The 16,137-nt window shown below is 35.2% G+C and overlaps 1 protein-coding gene across 1 annotated transcript in view; it reads right to left on the bottom strand.

Moving 5' to 3' along the window:
- LOC123864117 (ras GTPase-activating protein raskol) overlaps positions 1–15,948 on the bottom strand; it is a 214,596-nt gene extending 198,648 nt beyond the window's left edge. The window contains exon 1 of the mRNA XM_045904345.1: positions 15,592–15,948. Within this exon, the coding sequence (XP_045760301.1) occupies positions 15,592–15,658 (67 nt within the window). The 5' untranslated portion in view covers positions 15,659–15,948. The remainder of the gene's footprint in view (positions 1–15,591) is intronic.
- Between the last annotated feature and the right edge of the window lie 189 nt (positions 15,949–16,137).

The following is a 16,137-nucleotide window of genomic DNA, read 5'->3' on the forward strand; positions in this document are numbered from 1 at the left end:
TGAGGGCCAACCTTCAGTAGCGAAGAGGAACGAGAAGGAGATATTGTAAAAAAGTTTAGGAACATTAGATATTAGCTATTCACCTAAGCGCGTTACATTATAAATTATAATGCATTCGTCAGGTGAGATCGTGTAATCGACCACAAACCTGTTTATTAGATAAAAAGGTCATAATCAAATCATAAAGTTTTTCCTCAATACAAAAAATAGATATGAATCATATGGCTTGAAATTAAATACATAATATATAATTACCTTGGTTGATTTTGTCATCCACTATAATAAACCTGAATACATTTAGTGATTCATATTGGTTTTTGATGTATAAAATTACATATTACATCTTTATTATAGGTATCCAATTGTGGTCTTGGTTATAGAGATTTAAAATACTAAAGATACCTGAACTACAGGAGATACTAAAGAAAGATATCTAAGAATAATAATTATGTTAAGCTTGCCTAGGGGCATTATAGTAAAAAGATCATGCTGGAGGTCGCTGCGTCGTATTTCAGCCCATACTCGGCAAAGCAAGGTGCTGAAGCAGGTTTGTTTACCAACCGACACAGCTCTAGACTTCACTTAGGTACCTACTTCATTTATGTGTCATGGCCATTCTAATATAAATATCCGCTAAAACATCAATTCAACTAATAAATCCGATTCATTTCTTGAGGTTATAAATTATAATATTTATAGAAATGACTTCTTCACGTATACGATCCTACCCACTTTATTCGCTTACATAATAACGACAGACCATGTAATGAAAATTTTGTTATCAGTTAGTAATTGCCCTCTGCTTTACTCGCATCAAATTCGGATAAAGCTGTACCCAAGAAGTTAGTATATCTAGTTAGATTTATTGGACTGAATTTAATCTGACTAAGTAGGTATTGGCTTTACCTACATAATTTCTACAAACTGCAAATTTGTAACTCTTACTTCTTTTACCATGACTTTCTATGAGTGTTTTAAGACTTACAACATGACAAATGACAATATAATAGAGGAAATGAACGATACGCAAACGCAACTAGATAGACCGTAAGTATCGAACAGATCAGACAAACATTATTTTTTTATAAGTATAGGTACATTATTTTTTAAAGTTAGGATACCAGTTTTTAGTTTACCAGACAAGTATCTTATATACCTACATATAATTTAGGTAGGTATAGATGTCAATGATAAAAAATTCTTTAAGTTTGTAGACGACCTTAATTACTCAAGTAGAGAAACGACCCACGATCATCAGATAAGCGTTGCCAATTTAATTCTAAAATATTTAACCTCTAGTATACCTAGTATAGTGGAACCAAAAACTCTTCACATAAAAGAAGCCGAGAAGGTAATTAAAACCTGCCTAAATTACCTAGAATTTCAACTTTTAATAAAAATAGAAGAAAATTATTACGCTTCTGAACTGGAACCATAAAACTCGGTACCTATAGTAACTACACACAATTGATAATAATTTTCTATCTCCCCTCACTTTTCCACAAGAATTCATAGCAAAAAGTTTGTCTGAGGCAAAAAATTTAAAAAGAATATTTCGAGTTCAGAGTTTTGAAATTCTGAGTGCAATTTTTACAAGTTTGCACAATTAATTGCAAGCAATTTAGAGTCAGATCGTTCGTCTATGCATCATAGTTCATGCCGTGTAGATATTTAAAATGTATGCAGGAAGTAACCCGCGGCCTGCACGCGGAATAGAATAACATACTTACCTAATTAGAATTGGGTTCAGTTATGTACCTACGTTTTAGTTTTAATATGCAATAAAGCCGATCTGATCGATCATTTGCCATTTGACTCTCAACAAAATTACTTAAACCTACTTTTATCTAGAATTGAATATGGCCTGTGAAATCCGACCTTATTCCTTATCTACACTAGAAAAGGAACCTCTGTGCCAAATTTCAGCTTTCTAAGCCCAAGGATTTGGGCTGGGCGTTGATGAGTCACAGCACGTGATTCATAAAAAATAAAAAGTCACCGTTTTCACGACAAGTAATTAATTTCACCCAAATCCCAAAGAGGTACGATTACTTTTACAGTTTACACTGTTAATAAGCCCTTGGATTATATTACAAAGGCACTGGTCTCCTTATCAGCAGTAATGACCACATTATTGCGGGATTAATCGTAAAATATCATGATACGCACGCGTCGCCGTGCGAGTATCTGCCAAGGGTTTCCCCCGTCTGGACCCAAGGCCCGTGTCAATATTTTCGCGGGAACAGGAGTCGTCATGGCAACGAGGGTGCACTCTTATTACGGTCGCTGCCCTCCGTACAATGCATCGAAAAGGGACGGAGGGCGAAAAGTAAAAGGCCTCTGTTGTCTAGGGCTGTTGCAAGGGACCGGAGATTGCACTGCTTTGTACGGTAATGCGCCATAAATATACGAGTAAGTAGATAGCTATAACGTCATATTATAAGTCAAATAGAAACGCGATACTAGGAAAATTTACAGTTTCGTCAATTACTTAGGCAAGTACTATGTAACAATGATAATAATTGAAATAGTAGGTAAATATCGTACTGCAGATAATTACGTTATTTCCTACATAGTGCATACCTACCTACCTAATGCGTAGATGTGCACGTAACTAAAATTAGATGTAAATAATGCATAATAGAAGGTTTTGTAAACGATAAGCAGGATTCATAGTAAGTTGGCCTGTGACGTGTCATGGGCGCCATCTTCTTTCCTTGCTAAATATATACCTAACTAGTAGGTAAAGTAAGCTGAGTAAGTATTTGTTTGCTTTTATAAATATATGGTCCCGAAAGAATTTTTTTTTGCCATTAAGTACATACACTTTATTTTAATACATACATACATAGACTGCTAAAATCATAACCCTTCCTTTCGGCTTTGCCGTAGTCGGGTAAAAAACACACAAGTAAATGAAGGCTATTATGCAATAGATCTATTCCTTTCAGTTTGCCCACTAGATGGTGTATTGTATTATTATTTATTACTTATACATTAATGCTATTGTAACTTCTATGATTTGAAAGGAGCAACTGCTGAGTTTCTTAATAGATCTTTTCAGTAGACTCTGCTTTCCGAACCGGTGATAGAGTCATAGACATAAGAGGCACTAGTTATTCTAATGTAATAAATGAGTTTGTTTTTTTAAATTAAGTAGATAACTTCAGTATTGCTCTACAACACGATTTGGTAATTGGTTGTCACCCGTCCGCCTCTATTTGCGTGCCATTGAGTCTCGTGCTAAGGACCTCCTTCACTTAATCGGTTACCAGCAAACCACACAAATCCAAATTATGACTTCTGTCACGAAATACAATAACGTGCCAGCATGTTGTGGGAACCGCGTATGAATATGTAAAAAATTCTAACCGTGTCGTTAGATTTACATTTAGATAAAGCCAACTTCAATAGCTGACTGTATAAAGCTACACAATTAACTTAGTGGCTAATTTGAGAATTAAACCTTCTACAGGTTTAGTAGGGACTTCTAGCAATTTTCAACATTACTTCGAAAATAAAGTCGTAAAGCCATCAATGGGGCAATGAACTGATGTTACAGCTACAGCCTTGCAGTTATTCTTGTAATTAAGTTTGAACTTACTGTGCACTTTAGTGTTTTAGAGTTGGAATCCTCTCACGTCAAATAATATGAAATTTTCTCACAGTAATGTGAGAAGTCATCCAGCACCCGCAAATGGCCACGCTCCGTTGCTCTCGTCAACTTTGAGGTATTCTCAAAGAAGTATTATTAATTAATATAATTTAAAACTAAGTAAGTATAAGTATAGTATGATTTTGGCCCGCAAGACTTTTCCTTTTGAAAAAGCCTCTTATCTCGTATTGTTTCAATGTTGTATTTTTTATGTAAGTAAGAAATATAAAGCTGGCCTGACCTATAGGTGTCACCACCTTAATTTGATGAGTTAGGTAGGTAGTATAATTTCAGAACACCATCGAAATCCAAAAAAATATAAACAGAAACTAATTATCACTTGGCAACCATTGAAAAAGCATTTCTGATAAATTGGAATTACATAAATGTGGACAAAATTGCAGTCTAGCAGCTGTTTTTGCATTCTATAGACAGAATTCAACGAACTTCAGGCACCGGTAGAAGCTACAAACAAAAAATGTCCTTCACTTCTATTCCTAATAAAATTGTCCAAAAATTAAAAATACCAGTTAAGTAGTAGGTAATTGTAAACGCGTGAATAAAAAGTTGTCCTTGTGCATTTCAATTGTACATCTATTGAGTTCATTGAACAGCCACTGATAGGTTCCCATTTCGGTGCGATCTGTTACGTGACGGAAACAAATCATTTAAAATGTTTTAACGATTTGATAAGCTTTGAGAGACCGCGCCGTTACTTTCTGAAGTCTGTGATTGAGCATTGTTAATTTGTGCCATTTCTTGCTAAATACGGATAAGTATCTGAATAGGTACTTATTATAAAGTACTCATAATAAATTTTAAGAACTTATAACAATTATTTATATTCATACTTATTTTTAACCCCCGACCCAAAAAGAGGGGTGTTATAAGTTTGACGTGTGTATCTGTGTATCTGTGTGTCTGTGTATCTGTGTATCTGTCTGTGGCATCGTAGCGCCTAAACGAATGAAGCGATTTTAATTTAGTTTTTTTTGTTTGAAGGTGGCTTGATCGAGAGTGTTCTTAGCTATAATCCAAAAAAATTGGTTCAGCTGTTTAAGAGTTATCAGCTCTTTTCTAGTTTTCTTGTAGAAAAGAAGGTTAGATAACCGTTAGGTTCTTAATATTATGTCAATTGACAAATGTCAAGCTGTCAAGATGGACGTTGCCTAGATATACATTAATATTTACTTATTTGAAAATGATGTTTTGGAAAACTCAGATACTTTGGATCCAAGTCCAAGTTAATTAGTCCAACTTAGTTAGTCCAAGAAAATCGGTTCAGCCGTTTGAAAGTTATCAGCTCTTTTCTAGTTACTGTATGTAACCTTCACTGGTCGGGGGTGTTGAAAATTTTTAATTTACACTTGTACCTATTTATTGTGTTTTTGTCATCGATGTATATGGATAGGCCCTTAGAAGAAAAAAAATGCGCTCACAAGTTAAAGAGAATTGGCAAAAGTCTCTTTATCACGCATCAGTCGGCCGCACACGCTTTATCGTATCGCACGTGTTTTTGACTGTCGAAAATGCCGTCATGTGCGGTCAAATCTTGCAAAAACCGTACGGAAATCCATCAAAAAAAAGATGGAATAACATTTCACTCGTAAGTATATCGTTTTCTCATTTAATTTAACTTATAAGCTGGGTATATTTTTAATTTTGCTATGATTAAATATTTGCCGCAAAAATATCGTACAATTGGAATACAGAAAGAATGGAGTCGTGTTATTTTTTTTGAAGTAAAACTTTTTATTCGCGTATGACAGAATACTTATGATCATGAATATATTTAGCTATGATTGTATGTTTGTAAGTATTTAACTATGTATGTTCGTATATAATTAACTGTTTTACTATGTATGTATATTTGTACTAGTAGACTAGCGATGTTTCCGATATTCGCATCCTCACCTGCAATTGTGAAGCTTACACATTGATTTGGGCATCCACATCTGCATCTACAATAATAATAATCAATGCGGATAGTCACGCGGATGCGGATGTTGCAAGTCGCGAAAACTATATATGTATGTTTGAGTGTATACATGCTTATATGTATTTTTTATGTATTTAACTATGTATGTTTATGTATGTGTTTAACTATTTAACGATGTGTGTATTTTGTATGTATACGTCGTACGTATGACGTAGCTATATTTTAGCGATTTTGCGGGCATCCGCATCCGCAACGGCGAAGCTGCCGCATTGATAGAGGGTTCCGTACTACAGAAGTTTTTTTGGTTATGGTTTATATTATTACATATTATTTGTGAAAATTCTTTGTTAGATTCATTACATGCTCATATTATCTGCACTAATAATATTTTTAACGCAAAAAAAATTGACGAAATATTGCACAAAACAGCTCCATTCCATCCTTGTTCTTTTTAATAATAGAGAGTTGACGCTCGCGTCAAATTCACTGACGAGTTCAATGACGTAATATTTATTTTTTTATAGGCTCATTTTTGTAAACGGATTTATATGGGAATGGCATATCCTAATACATCGATGGTTTTTGTATATTTACTCATAAGTTTTACGTAATTCATACGTATAAGTAGGTACTGTACTTATCTAAATAAATAATGGGAACACAAAGTACGATATAATTAATTTATAATGCAATCGATTGCCAATTATTGTGTACAACTGATTGTTATTTATCTGATACATAATAATATTATAAAAACCAAACCAAAACGCGCTGATTTTTTTCATAATATAGACCTCCATGACTAAGAAAGGTTTTCGGATATTCCACCCAAGCAAAGCCGGGTGGGTCAGCTAGTCACAGATAAACTAATGGATAACATCTAGAGCAAATCGCTAAAAGCTTTGAGTAACACCACACAAGCATTACGAAACTGTAGCGTAGCCTGAGGAAAGCTGCTGTACCTATTACAAAATAATAACTAGGTCTACATCTACATTCTACAAGCCAAAAAATACTTGTGTCGTATATTGCTAGTACCTATAAATGTAGCATATACCCACCTCATTTAATGTATGAAAGTGCTAGGAAAAATATAACCGGATACTTACGAAACAACCTTTCTTTATTCCGAAGCTGTTAACGCAGAATCGTAAGCAGTAAATACGCAGGTAGGTAAATAATTTCACAATCGGGTACATTGTGCGCAGCTGACTCAATAGATTTGCATAAAAGAAAAGAATATCATGCATCAGAAAACACGAGTGATAATTTTCATAAGTCTTTTAAACGAATACGGCTCTTATTTATTTCAATTATACCTACTTAGTATAATTCTTATTTACTTTATTGAATACAATTAAGTAAATACCCACCCAAAAGTTATCTAAGAGCGATCTTTTTGTGACCAATTATTGTTTTTACTTTTACGCCGTTTGGGTACAATATGACTTTTCGCGGACTCTCATATTATAAATAAAAAATCTACAAAGAGTACCCCGTCGTATTTTGGCTTTGAATTTTATTGTACGGCAAAATCTGCTCTGTTTATTGGAGCATTTAAATTTATCGGTCGCCATAGAATCATTCCAATTTGGTAGAGTTCCGAACACAATAACGGACTACGCAATGCGGGAGCTTCTACTCGTCCCAGTTAGGCTCTTGAGGCTCTTTACGCACTGTATGCCATACGAGTCCGAGAATTCCCCATCCGAAATAGCCATAACTATCTATCATAGTATCATACTATTTGTATGATAGGCTACGCACTAGATCTAAAAAGTAAAAGTAAAGTAAATCACACTAATATTATAAAGGCGAAATTTTGTATGTGTGTGTGTGTGTGTGTATGTTCGTTACTCCTTGAAATTTGGAATGGAGATAGATAATATCCTGGATTAGCACATAGGCTACTTTTTATCCCGGAAAATCAAAGAGTTCCCACGGGATTTCGAAAAACCTAAATCCACGCGGGCGAAGTCGCGGGCATCGGCTAGTAATAAATAAGGTAAAGTAGACCTAAATTTCGTTTTCCAAAGCCGTAAAACGAAATTCGTATCTTGCTCGCAACCTCTCGTACAAAATGTACCTACTACGGCTACTTAGAATCGAGAATTCTCGAATTTATTTTATTATTTTTACTCTATTTATTTGATATACTAACGATTCTAACTACATTCATAATAGTTAAAAATTACACTAGTACTCATGCTAGTGCTATTACATCTATCAATTATTACGGGCTTGCAACATTGCAAAGGTGTCTCCGGTTCAAATTTTTTACAACATTTTGGATGGATGTAGTGCGTAAAGAGCTGTCTGATAAACTGCTGACCGTGGGAGGAATGCTTCCCTGACCTCTCGGAACATCTAATTGAATGATGGACCACTAAATATCAGTGGTGCTCTATAGGTACGAACTTTTAAAACAAAGGTTTCGATGTACTTTTGCTACCAACCTTTTTATCATCATTAAAATGGCGTAAGGTTCTAAAAATCTTAAATGAACCTCTGAGCTCTTTATATTTTCTTTGGTAAATGATTCACACATTAGTAGAAAAATACAGATTTTCATGTGGGTAGACTTTAAACAGCACCCAAGGCTAATAGCTAACTCTAATATTTTGCCTGTTTGCGACTAGGTAGGTACTCATAGGTACAACGTGTTACTTCAAAAACTTGATTTTTGAGAAAAAAAGATTTGCGATGGCTTTAAATTAGTTTCTATGTTTCTATCGAGTTTAGAATGATGGTATGTTCAGTGGGATTAAGAAAGAATAATTCTTGGTTGTAATTTTATGGTGAAACAATAAAAGATTTATTTATTAAAAAAAAATATACCTATATATGAATTGAATGTATAATTAGTAAGATAAACAGGTGTAAAATTTGTTAGTTAAAAACGCCACTTTTCCGAAATAACACGTTGTTAACAGGTTGACTTGGTATGCAGACTTTAAATACATAAGAATGATACTCGATTACACGAATTATGTTGCTAATGACACGTGTTATTTGATTGGAATGCATACTAAATCTCGATCAATATTTACACACATATATAGATCGAACACTGCTGTATTGCACAATTATACAAACGTGAGTGTAAACCTAACACAGTTGTGTACATACCTAGTTAGATAGGTACTAGTACAATGGATTTTTTACAGACATCTAAAAGGCTAGATTCAAAAAATTATACCTAAAATGAATAAGGATTTACGAACTTCCCTGGCATGCCTGGTTACCGCACGCATATTATCGTCGTGGTAAGATACTTACTCCTAAGCGACCCTTAGTCGACCGTGGTCGCAAGTCATAACAGGCGTCATGTTTTACCTTTTGCACAGAAAAGTGAAAAGGTTAATAAAGATACTAATTAGATTACTTATCTCTCAAAATAAACCGTGAATGTAGATACAAGATACAAGCCTCATTTTTTTATTACTAGGTTAGTTAGTCCTATACCTACCTGAAGATAAATATGACTGCATGACAGTCTAGTATGAGGATATGTACATACCCTGGTTTCCCGTTAGTATTGCAATATGACAATGGTACATAACTATAATAGTATCTACCTATACTCATACAACTTTTATGATGCAAGATACAGCCGATACAGGTGTGTTTCATACTAATGGACCGTTCCTTCAGCACACCTAGACAAATATTTTAGCTATGCTTTTGCCGTTAGTTAGTTACATCACGTAGAATAGTTCAATGCTTTCCGAAACGTTTTGTTCTCAAGGATTAGTTATACTTATTGACCGGTTATAATAAATAAGGTAATCTCCAGCTGGCAGATTATAGAGCTAAAATAATATAAACATACACTTCATTTTAATTATATTATTTGCAAATGGATCATTCGGATCTCCCTATAAAGACAAATTATGTGTCCCTGGTAGCAGTTATCCTGATTTACGGCATGCACCCCTAATAGATAGTCTCTCATCCCCGAGAGGCACATAATTAGACCCTCACGAGAGTCCGAAAGGACCACCGATCTCGTTTATTGCTTTGTTGCCACTCGCCCTTTGTTCAGCTGAAATCCCTCTCTTGTGTCCTTGCCAAAAGTCTCCAAATATGCAAACATTGACAACTATCTGTATGATTTGCCTATGATCACTATGACATATTATCTAGTGATTAGCCTGTAACGTAAAACTGTAATGTAAAAGTAGAAAGTAGGTACGAGTATATTATGTGGTATGGTTTTCACCCATTACCTCAGAATTATAGTATAATAGTACAGGTATTACAGCCAGTATTTAAGACCATTATGGCCTTTCTAACCAAAACAAACGGGGTTTATTGTGCAAAAAATACACTGTGAAAAGTTTTACTTTAGCAAAAACAATGGGCGGTGTCAATGTAAGCGGATAAGAAGAGTTTACTTTCTATGTGTCATCGTTCGCAGGCGAGGCACGTGCTTGCTGCAGTGTCCGATCTAACGGCATCACACGCTTGATAGAGGTCTATTATTTAAAACACAGCATAAAATGTAGGCTTAACGACTGATCAACCTTATTAACCAATTTTAATCTAGTTTCTACAGAAGTTCTCTACCAGAACTATAAGAAAATGGATAGAGAAGGCACTTTCGAGTCAAGGATGAATACATATCTTCTAGTGCTCCACCTTAAGGCTGGGACACACCAAGCGCGTATGCAGCACGTAAGCGTAGACGTAGCGCGTACCATGACGTTGTAATGTATGGAACTGTATGAGATATGGCATACCGCTTGCGTGACGTGAACGTTCGCGTAGACGTAATGCGTGCTGTCATGTCTATGGATTCACGCGCGTCACTACGCGCGTGGTCACGTGTACGTGCTGCATACGCGTTTGGTGTGTCCCAGCTCTTAGGCTGTATCATCACTTGTCAGCAGATCTGAATGCAGTCAAGCGCTAGTCTAATCCTGCTGCAAGCATTACATTCCATTCCATCAGCCTGTATGCGTCCACTGGCTGCACATAGGCCTTTCCAAGACCGCTGCATAATATTTTTTAATATCTAGACATGTTACTTAAATAAAATATTCCCTCTGTGCCCAACATGAAACATGAATGAAAATCCCAAAGACGAGGCCCAAATAGAAATCGGTTAAACTTAAACATTTAACAGCGTCCGCGAAATATCATCCGACGGATGTGGTACGACTGTTTGGACGCTTTTAGAATGCGTAAATACTTTTCCTTATTTGATTTCTTCTTAAACCCTGACTACGTGCTCACCGACCTAAACTAAGCTTCCACCTGACACAAAGTGACATCACGCCTCCACGAATACCATGCTCCAAGCTTATCTACCTACTACCTAGATGTAAATCGCGTGAAATCTGTGAAGATAAGTACTTATTTATGAACTTACCTAAATCTAAAGAGCTTCGTTGAAATTCACAGATTTTATCATAAGTATATAAGTCTACGGGTTTCACCCGATTCATTCAGGGCAACATTCAACGATTCAATCTACACAATCGAAAAACGTTTTCATACTTTTTTTTTATTATTACCTAACCATTAGTAAGTAATTAATTTAGTAAGTTTCTACTGCAGACTTTGAATCAAAGCTCTCCTAGGATTTAGGTACTAGATAGAACTTCCAGGGATTTTACCTAAAGATTGCCTTGGAAAACCTAGGAGTGGCTATGGCCGTGTTTCAACTTTCGAGATAACACTTCCAGCAATGAATCTCAGCTTATCATTAAGAAATCTCTACTGCCTCTCAACTTCTAAAGGATGTGAAAATGGGTTTTAAGTGTAAATAGTGCTAGGTGTGGCTGGGTGCGGAGCTCTCGTAATTGCTTCGTTATTCTTCAGCGGCAATAGTTACTGTTGTTAAACATCATTAGAAAGCGATAACAATGTTTAGAAAATTATGTAATAAGCATTCGAGAAAAGAATATCAGCCGAGACTACCTACTTAATTCGTAGTGGCGCATGAAAATTTTGCAGACATATTCTATTAACTAATATCTGTGTCTATGGTGTTTTAGATTTTTCTAAAAATATATAGTTTTAAAATTACAGGGGCTCAAAGATTTGTATGTAAGTTTTTAAGACCGCGTAACTTTGAAACCGAATATTTTAACAGAAATCTGGAAAACCACAGACATATGTAGATATTAGTTTCTAGAATATGTCTGCAAAATTTCATGGACTTTGGTTGCTTAATATTCAAATGAAATTGGAACTACGTTTGTATGAAGCGAGTGACGGAGAGACCCCTCTTAAAACCAAACAAAATGACATCAGAAACAAACATTCAAAAAAATTACATAGCGGATTTTGCATACGCAGCGATGCAATTTTTTGTTGGTGAAGCGAAGGGCACAAGCTAGTTTGATGAACAATAATGAACAAAACATAGTACCTACTAATGTATGTAGGTACCTGTCTTGCATAGAAAATGCAACAATGATCTGCTTGGTTAGACATGCCTATGACTAGATATTCACTGGCCTACATAAACGGAATTATTAGTTCCAGTATATATGCAAAACAAGCAATGCATTCTTCATTTTGTAAAACTTACAAAAAATTTATACTTATTGCAAAACTGATTACTCTACAATTTGCGCAAATAATCGTAGGAAGATTTTCCTGCCCATGTAGTTTGGTTAGAAATTGTATACAACCACTGACATGGTTTTATGTCGCTGTATACTACCGAATCAGCATCTACGTTTGATAGCTCATCAATAATATTCAGATCAATATACCTACGAACCTATACCTGCCCATAATTACTAGATATTATGCAACAAAAATCTACGACATCAAAATTGGCCAACCGAAACAGACCCGTGGAAACCTGCAACCGAGTCTTCATTTAGGTAAACCATAACAAGATCATGCATTACTTATCCTAGATTATACCTACATAATATATCTAACTGCTTGGATACAAATCTTGTGGTATACCACAATCTAATCTGATAGTAACCTTAGATGCGATCAAATATTATGAAACACGTTTGTCTAGAATATTTCTTTAGGAGTTAGCCTAAATAGTCAACCTATAAGTTACCTAAGTAGTCAAATTCTAAAAACCACCTCCATAGAAACATGAACACTTGACATCCATACTTGAAATAAATAACTACCTAGTGTTTCTTTTGATACATAGTAAAAGTTACATTAGTATGTTGTAAACCGTGGTAGTATTAGTAGACAAGTTCCACATTGATTACAATTTACGATTTACGTACGTACGTAAGGTAATCACACAACCCTTGAAAGTTGAATCAACTGAAAACTGAAATAAACGAGTGTATTCAAGTAAGCAAATGAAGGTAAATTATACGCTTCTTTGTATTCTTTCTCACAAGATCCTGAACTAGAAAGCGCGTCGATCAAGCCTAACCGCCTAGGCTGATGAACCGAAACAAGATAGAAACCACAACAGCGTATAGTTTTCACTCTATGTAGGGCGAATACTGTCAACCTGCAACCTGCTCTTGGACCTAGGTATTTAAATTATATGCAACATCTATTCATATACTTAACCAGTCCTACTTAGTTACTTACCAGTGCTGCGCTAAGTCCGCTTTAAAATATTTGAGTTGATAAATAGAAATCCTTTTAAGAAAATTCATATAATCTGGTAGTTAAATAAATAATGTTTAATAATATAATAAGCGATTTTTACGATTGGATTTCAAAGTCAATGAAGGATTACTTTCTTTATCGAATCGTCCTTTAATCTATACTAATATTATAAAGAGGAAACCTTTGTATTTTTGTATGTTTGTATTGAATAGGCTCAAAAACTACTGGACTGATTTCAAAATTTCTTTTACCATTACTTAGAGGGATTCTTCCGAATCCGTATAGGCTATATCTTATCCCGGAAAATAGAAAAAATAAATGTCCACCCGTGCGAAGCCGGGGCGGGTCGCTAGTTATATAAATAAAGGTACTTTTTTATCGCTTTTGTACATAGTAAAATTATTGCGTTTCAAAAAATCAGATTAGCTCCCTCCCATCTATTGCTAACTTATTTCGGTAAAATCTAATTTGAGTAAATAATTCAAAGCATTAAGTATCTAAGCCTATAGGCGTTTAGTCATTCAAAAAATAATGGCTATACATGCATAAAATATACCTATTAATCGAAAAAACAGTCGTAATTTAATTATAAAACTAGGCCAATGTTTCGTCCAGATATACTTAACTCAAAGTAATTAATTTGACCTTCTCGGTTCAATTTAGCCCTTTACGACGACGGACGACTACCTAGTTCTTTAGCACTTTATGAACATGAAAAATAACTTAAACAAATTAAACGTTACTTAACATTCTTATATGTAGGTATATGGAGTTATCTTTGTAACGTATTGAACCTATTGTATAATCTTGTTTTTAGAGAGCCATTGCGTCTCGTCTAAAGCATATTGCAAAACCTTTTCTAAACCATGCCTGTGAGGCATCAGGTTTTACATGACTACTTGTATATAAGTACATAATATTATGTAAATAAATTACAAGTGTGAGGAATAGTTAAGATATTTTTCTCATACCATTAAAAAGATATACAAAATCATCGACCAATATCAATAAGTGTGAGGCAAGCGAGCGGTATTTTTTTAATCCGAAATGTTCACAATTTTTTTCTTATAGACTCAGGCAATCGACCAAGGGGGGCGCCTTTTGGCACCACCAAAATTAAATGAAGGTAGGTACTTGTCTTCGCAAATTTGATAAAGCGAGCGGGAATTTGTTTTCATAATATTTCCCAAGGGAGCGCATTTTTGGTCTGGGTTCATTCAGTAAAGACAACCGCATCCGATTTACCAACCTTTTGGTCAACTCTACCAAAGTACTACAATAAGTATTTTGTTATAATATCTGCCTTAACCTAGGCATTGCTCATCCTCTCTACAAAATATGGCCAATATCTAGATAGCCATATGAGCTTAGACACACTCGTTCCACACGACTCGTCTGCGCTCCGTAGGTATACGTGTGTGTGTCGTATGTGTCTCGAGCCTAAGGAGGTTTGACCTTCCTAAGCTCTACAACGAGGGACTATCTGGGACGACCTCCTGCCCGCTGGACCGATGCTGCCCTGAAGAAGGTGGCGGGAAGCGGGTGGTTGAGGAAAGCAGAAGACCGTGTTTGGTGGCGCACTCTTGAAAAGGCCTATGACCAGCAGTGGACGCATACAGGCTGGTGGATTGGATTGGATTGAAGCTCTACAAAATAATATTTAAAATGATTCAGAAAATACTTACTATGTCTCATTACTAATACTTATGTATAAATAGCTTTTCAAGAAATGTTTCAATAACTAAAAATTATTTGCATAAAATGCATGTCACTTGTTGAGCGCTTACGTAAATCGACCTAAATAACTAACAAATCACGACCTTTATAAAAATAGCAAGCAAACGTTAAACGTATGCATCCAATTGTTACGAGAAGGAACAAGACTTCATTATATTCAACTACGATGCTCGCAACTTTGTCGGTGTGGAATTGGATTTTAAAGTCCTGTGGGAGGTCTTTCTTTCGAGTACTTATAGACTAGGTATACAATTAGTAGGTAGCTCTCTGTACCTTTACTTACCTATATTTGTCCGTCTCCAGGATGCAAGCATCTCTATGCCAAGGTTAAAAGGTAACAGACAGACACACTTGTGTGCATTTATATTGAAACAGTACGAAAATAATATACAAGTAAGTAAGTATATATAACTGAATAAAGTAAAGTTGATAATACCTTTACGAAAATACCATTGCGTGGCTAATAGGTCTCTTCACGAGTATTTTCGTAAATGTAGATACTTAAATAAATCTATCAACCAAATTAAGTAAGTATTAAGTAAGGCTATAATTGGTGTTTAACATGAACTGTTCAATGGGTGTGAACTTTTCTTTGGAGACAGTTGTGGTTTGTGTGTTACCTGTTGTTTTGCTTTAATACTGTGCGTGTCCAAAATAAAACTAAAATAAAAAATAAAATTAAGTAAGTAAATTTGTTATTTACCACATCTTTCGAGCCAGCCTTCAGCGCGGCACGGGTAGGGGATCATGATCTTTGTCTCCTCGTTCATCTTACACACAATCACAACACAAAAACAAACACTGCTAAAAGTTCCGCGCGCTCCACAGTCTACACTACATTTCACTGTGCACTACTAATACCTAACTACAAGTCTTACCGCCTAATCAACCAAACAGTGAAAACACAACACGCTGTGAGTAGCGACTCCTCGATCGCCGCACTTTCACCAATCACCGACAGTCAATAAAAAGACAAATCCACTTTAATTAAATGAAATAGATTTATTCAATTGAAGCACATTAACCTCGCACTGTTAAACAAGTAATGAATTTGTATGAATTTTCTAATGGGATTACGTCTTAATTCACTTTTTATGTGCATACTGAGTAGTAGAGTATCTAAAAAAATAATTATATTCGGATTATACAGCTTGATGTGGTGAATTAAAGCAGTTTTTCAGCTATTGAATTGAAATTCAATTCATTTAAAAAATAATTCTTTAGGTACACAAATGAAATTATTAAATAA

Source organism: Maniola jurtina, chromosome 4, assembly GCF_905333055.1.
Source record: "Maniola jurtina chromosome 4, ilManJurt1.1, whole genome shotgun sequence".
In the NCBI taxonomy this organism is placed as follows: Eukaryota; Metazoa; Arthropoda; class Insecta; order Lepidoptera; family Nymphalidae; genus Maniola; species Maniola jurtina.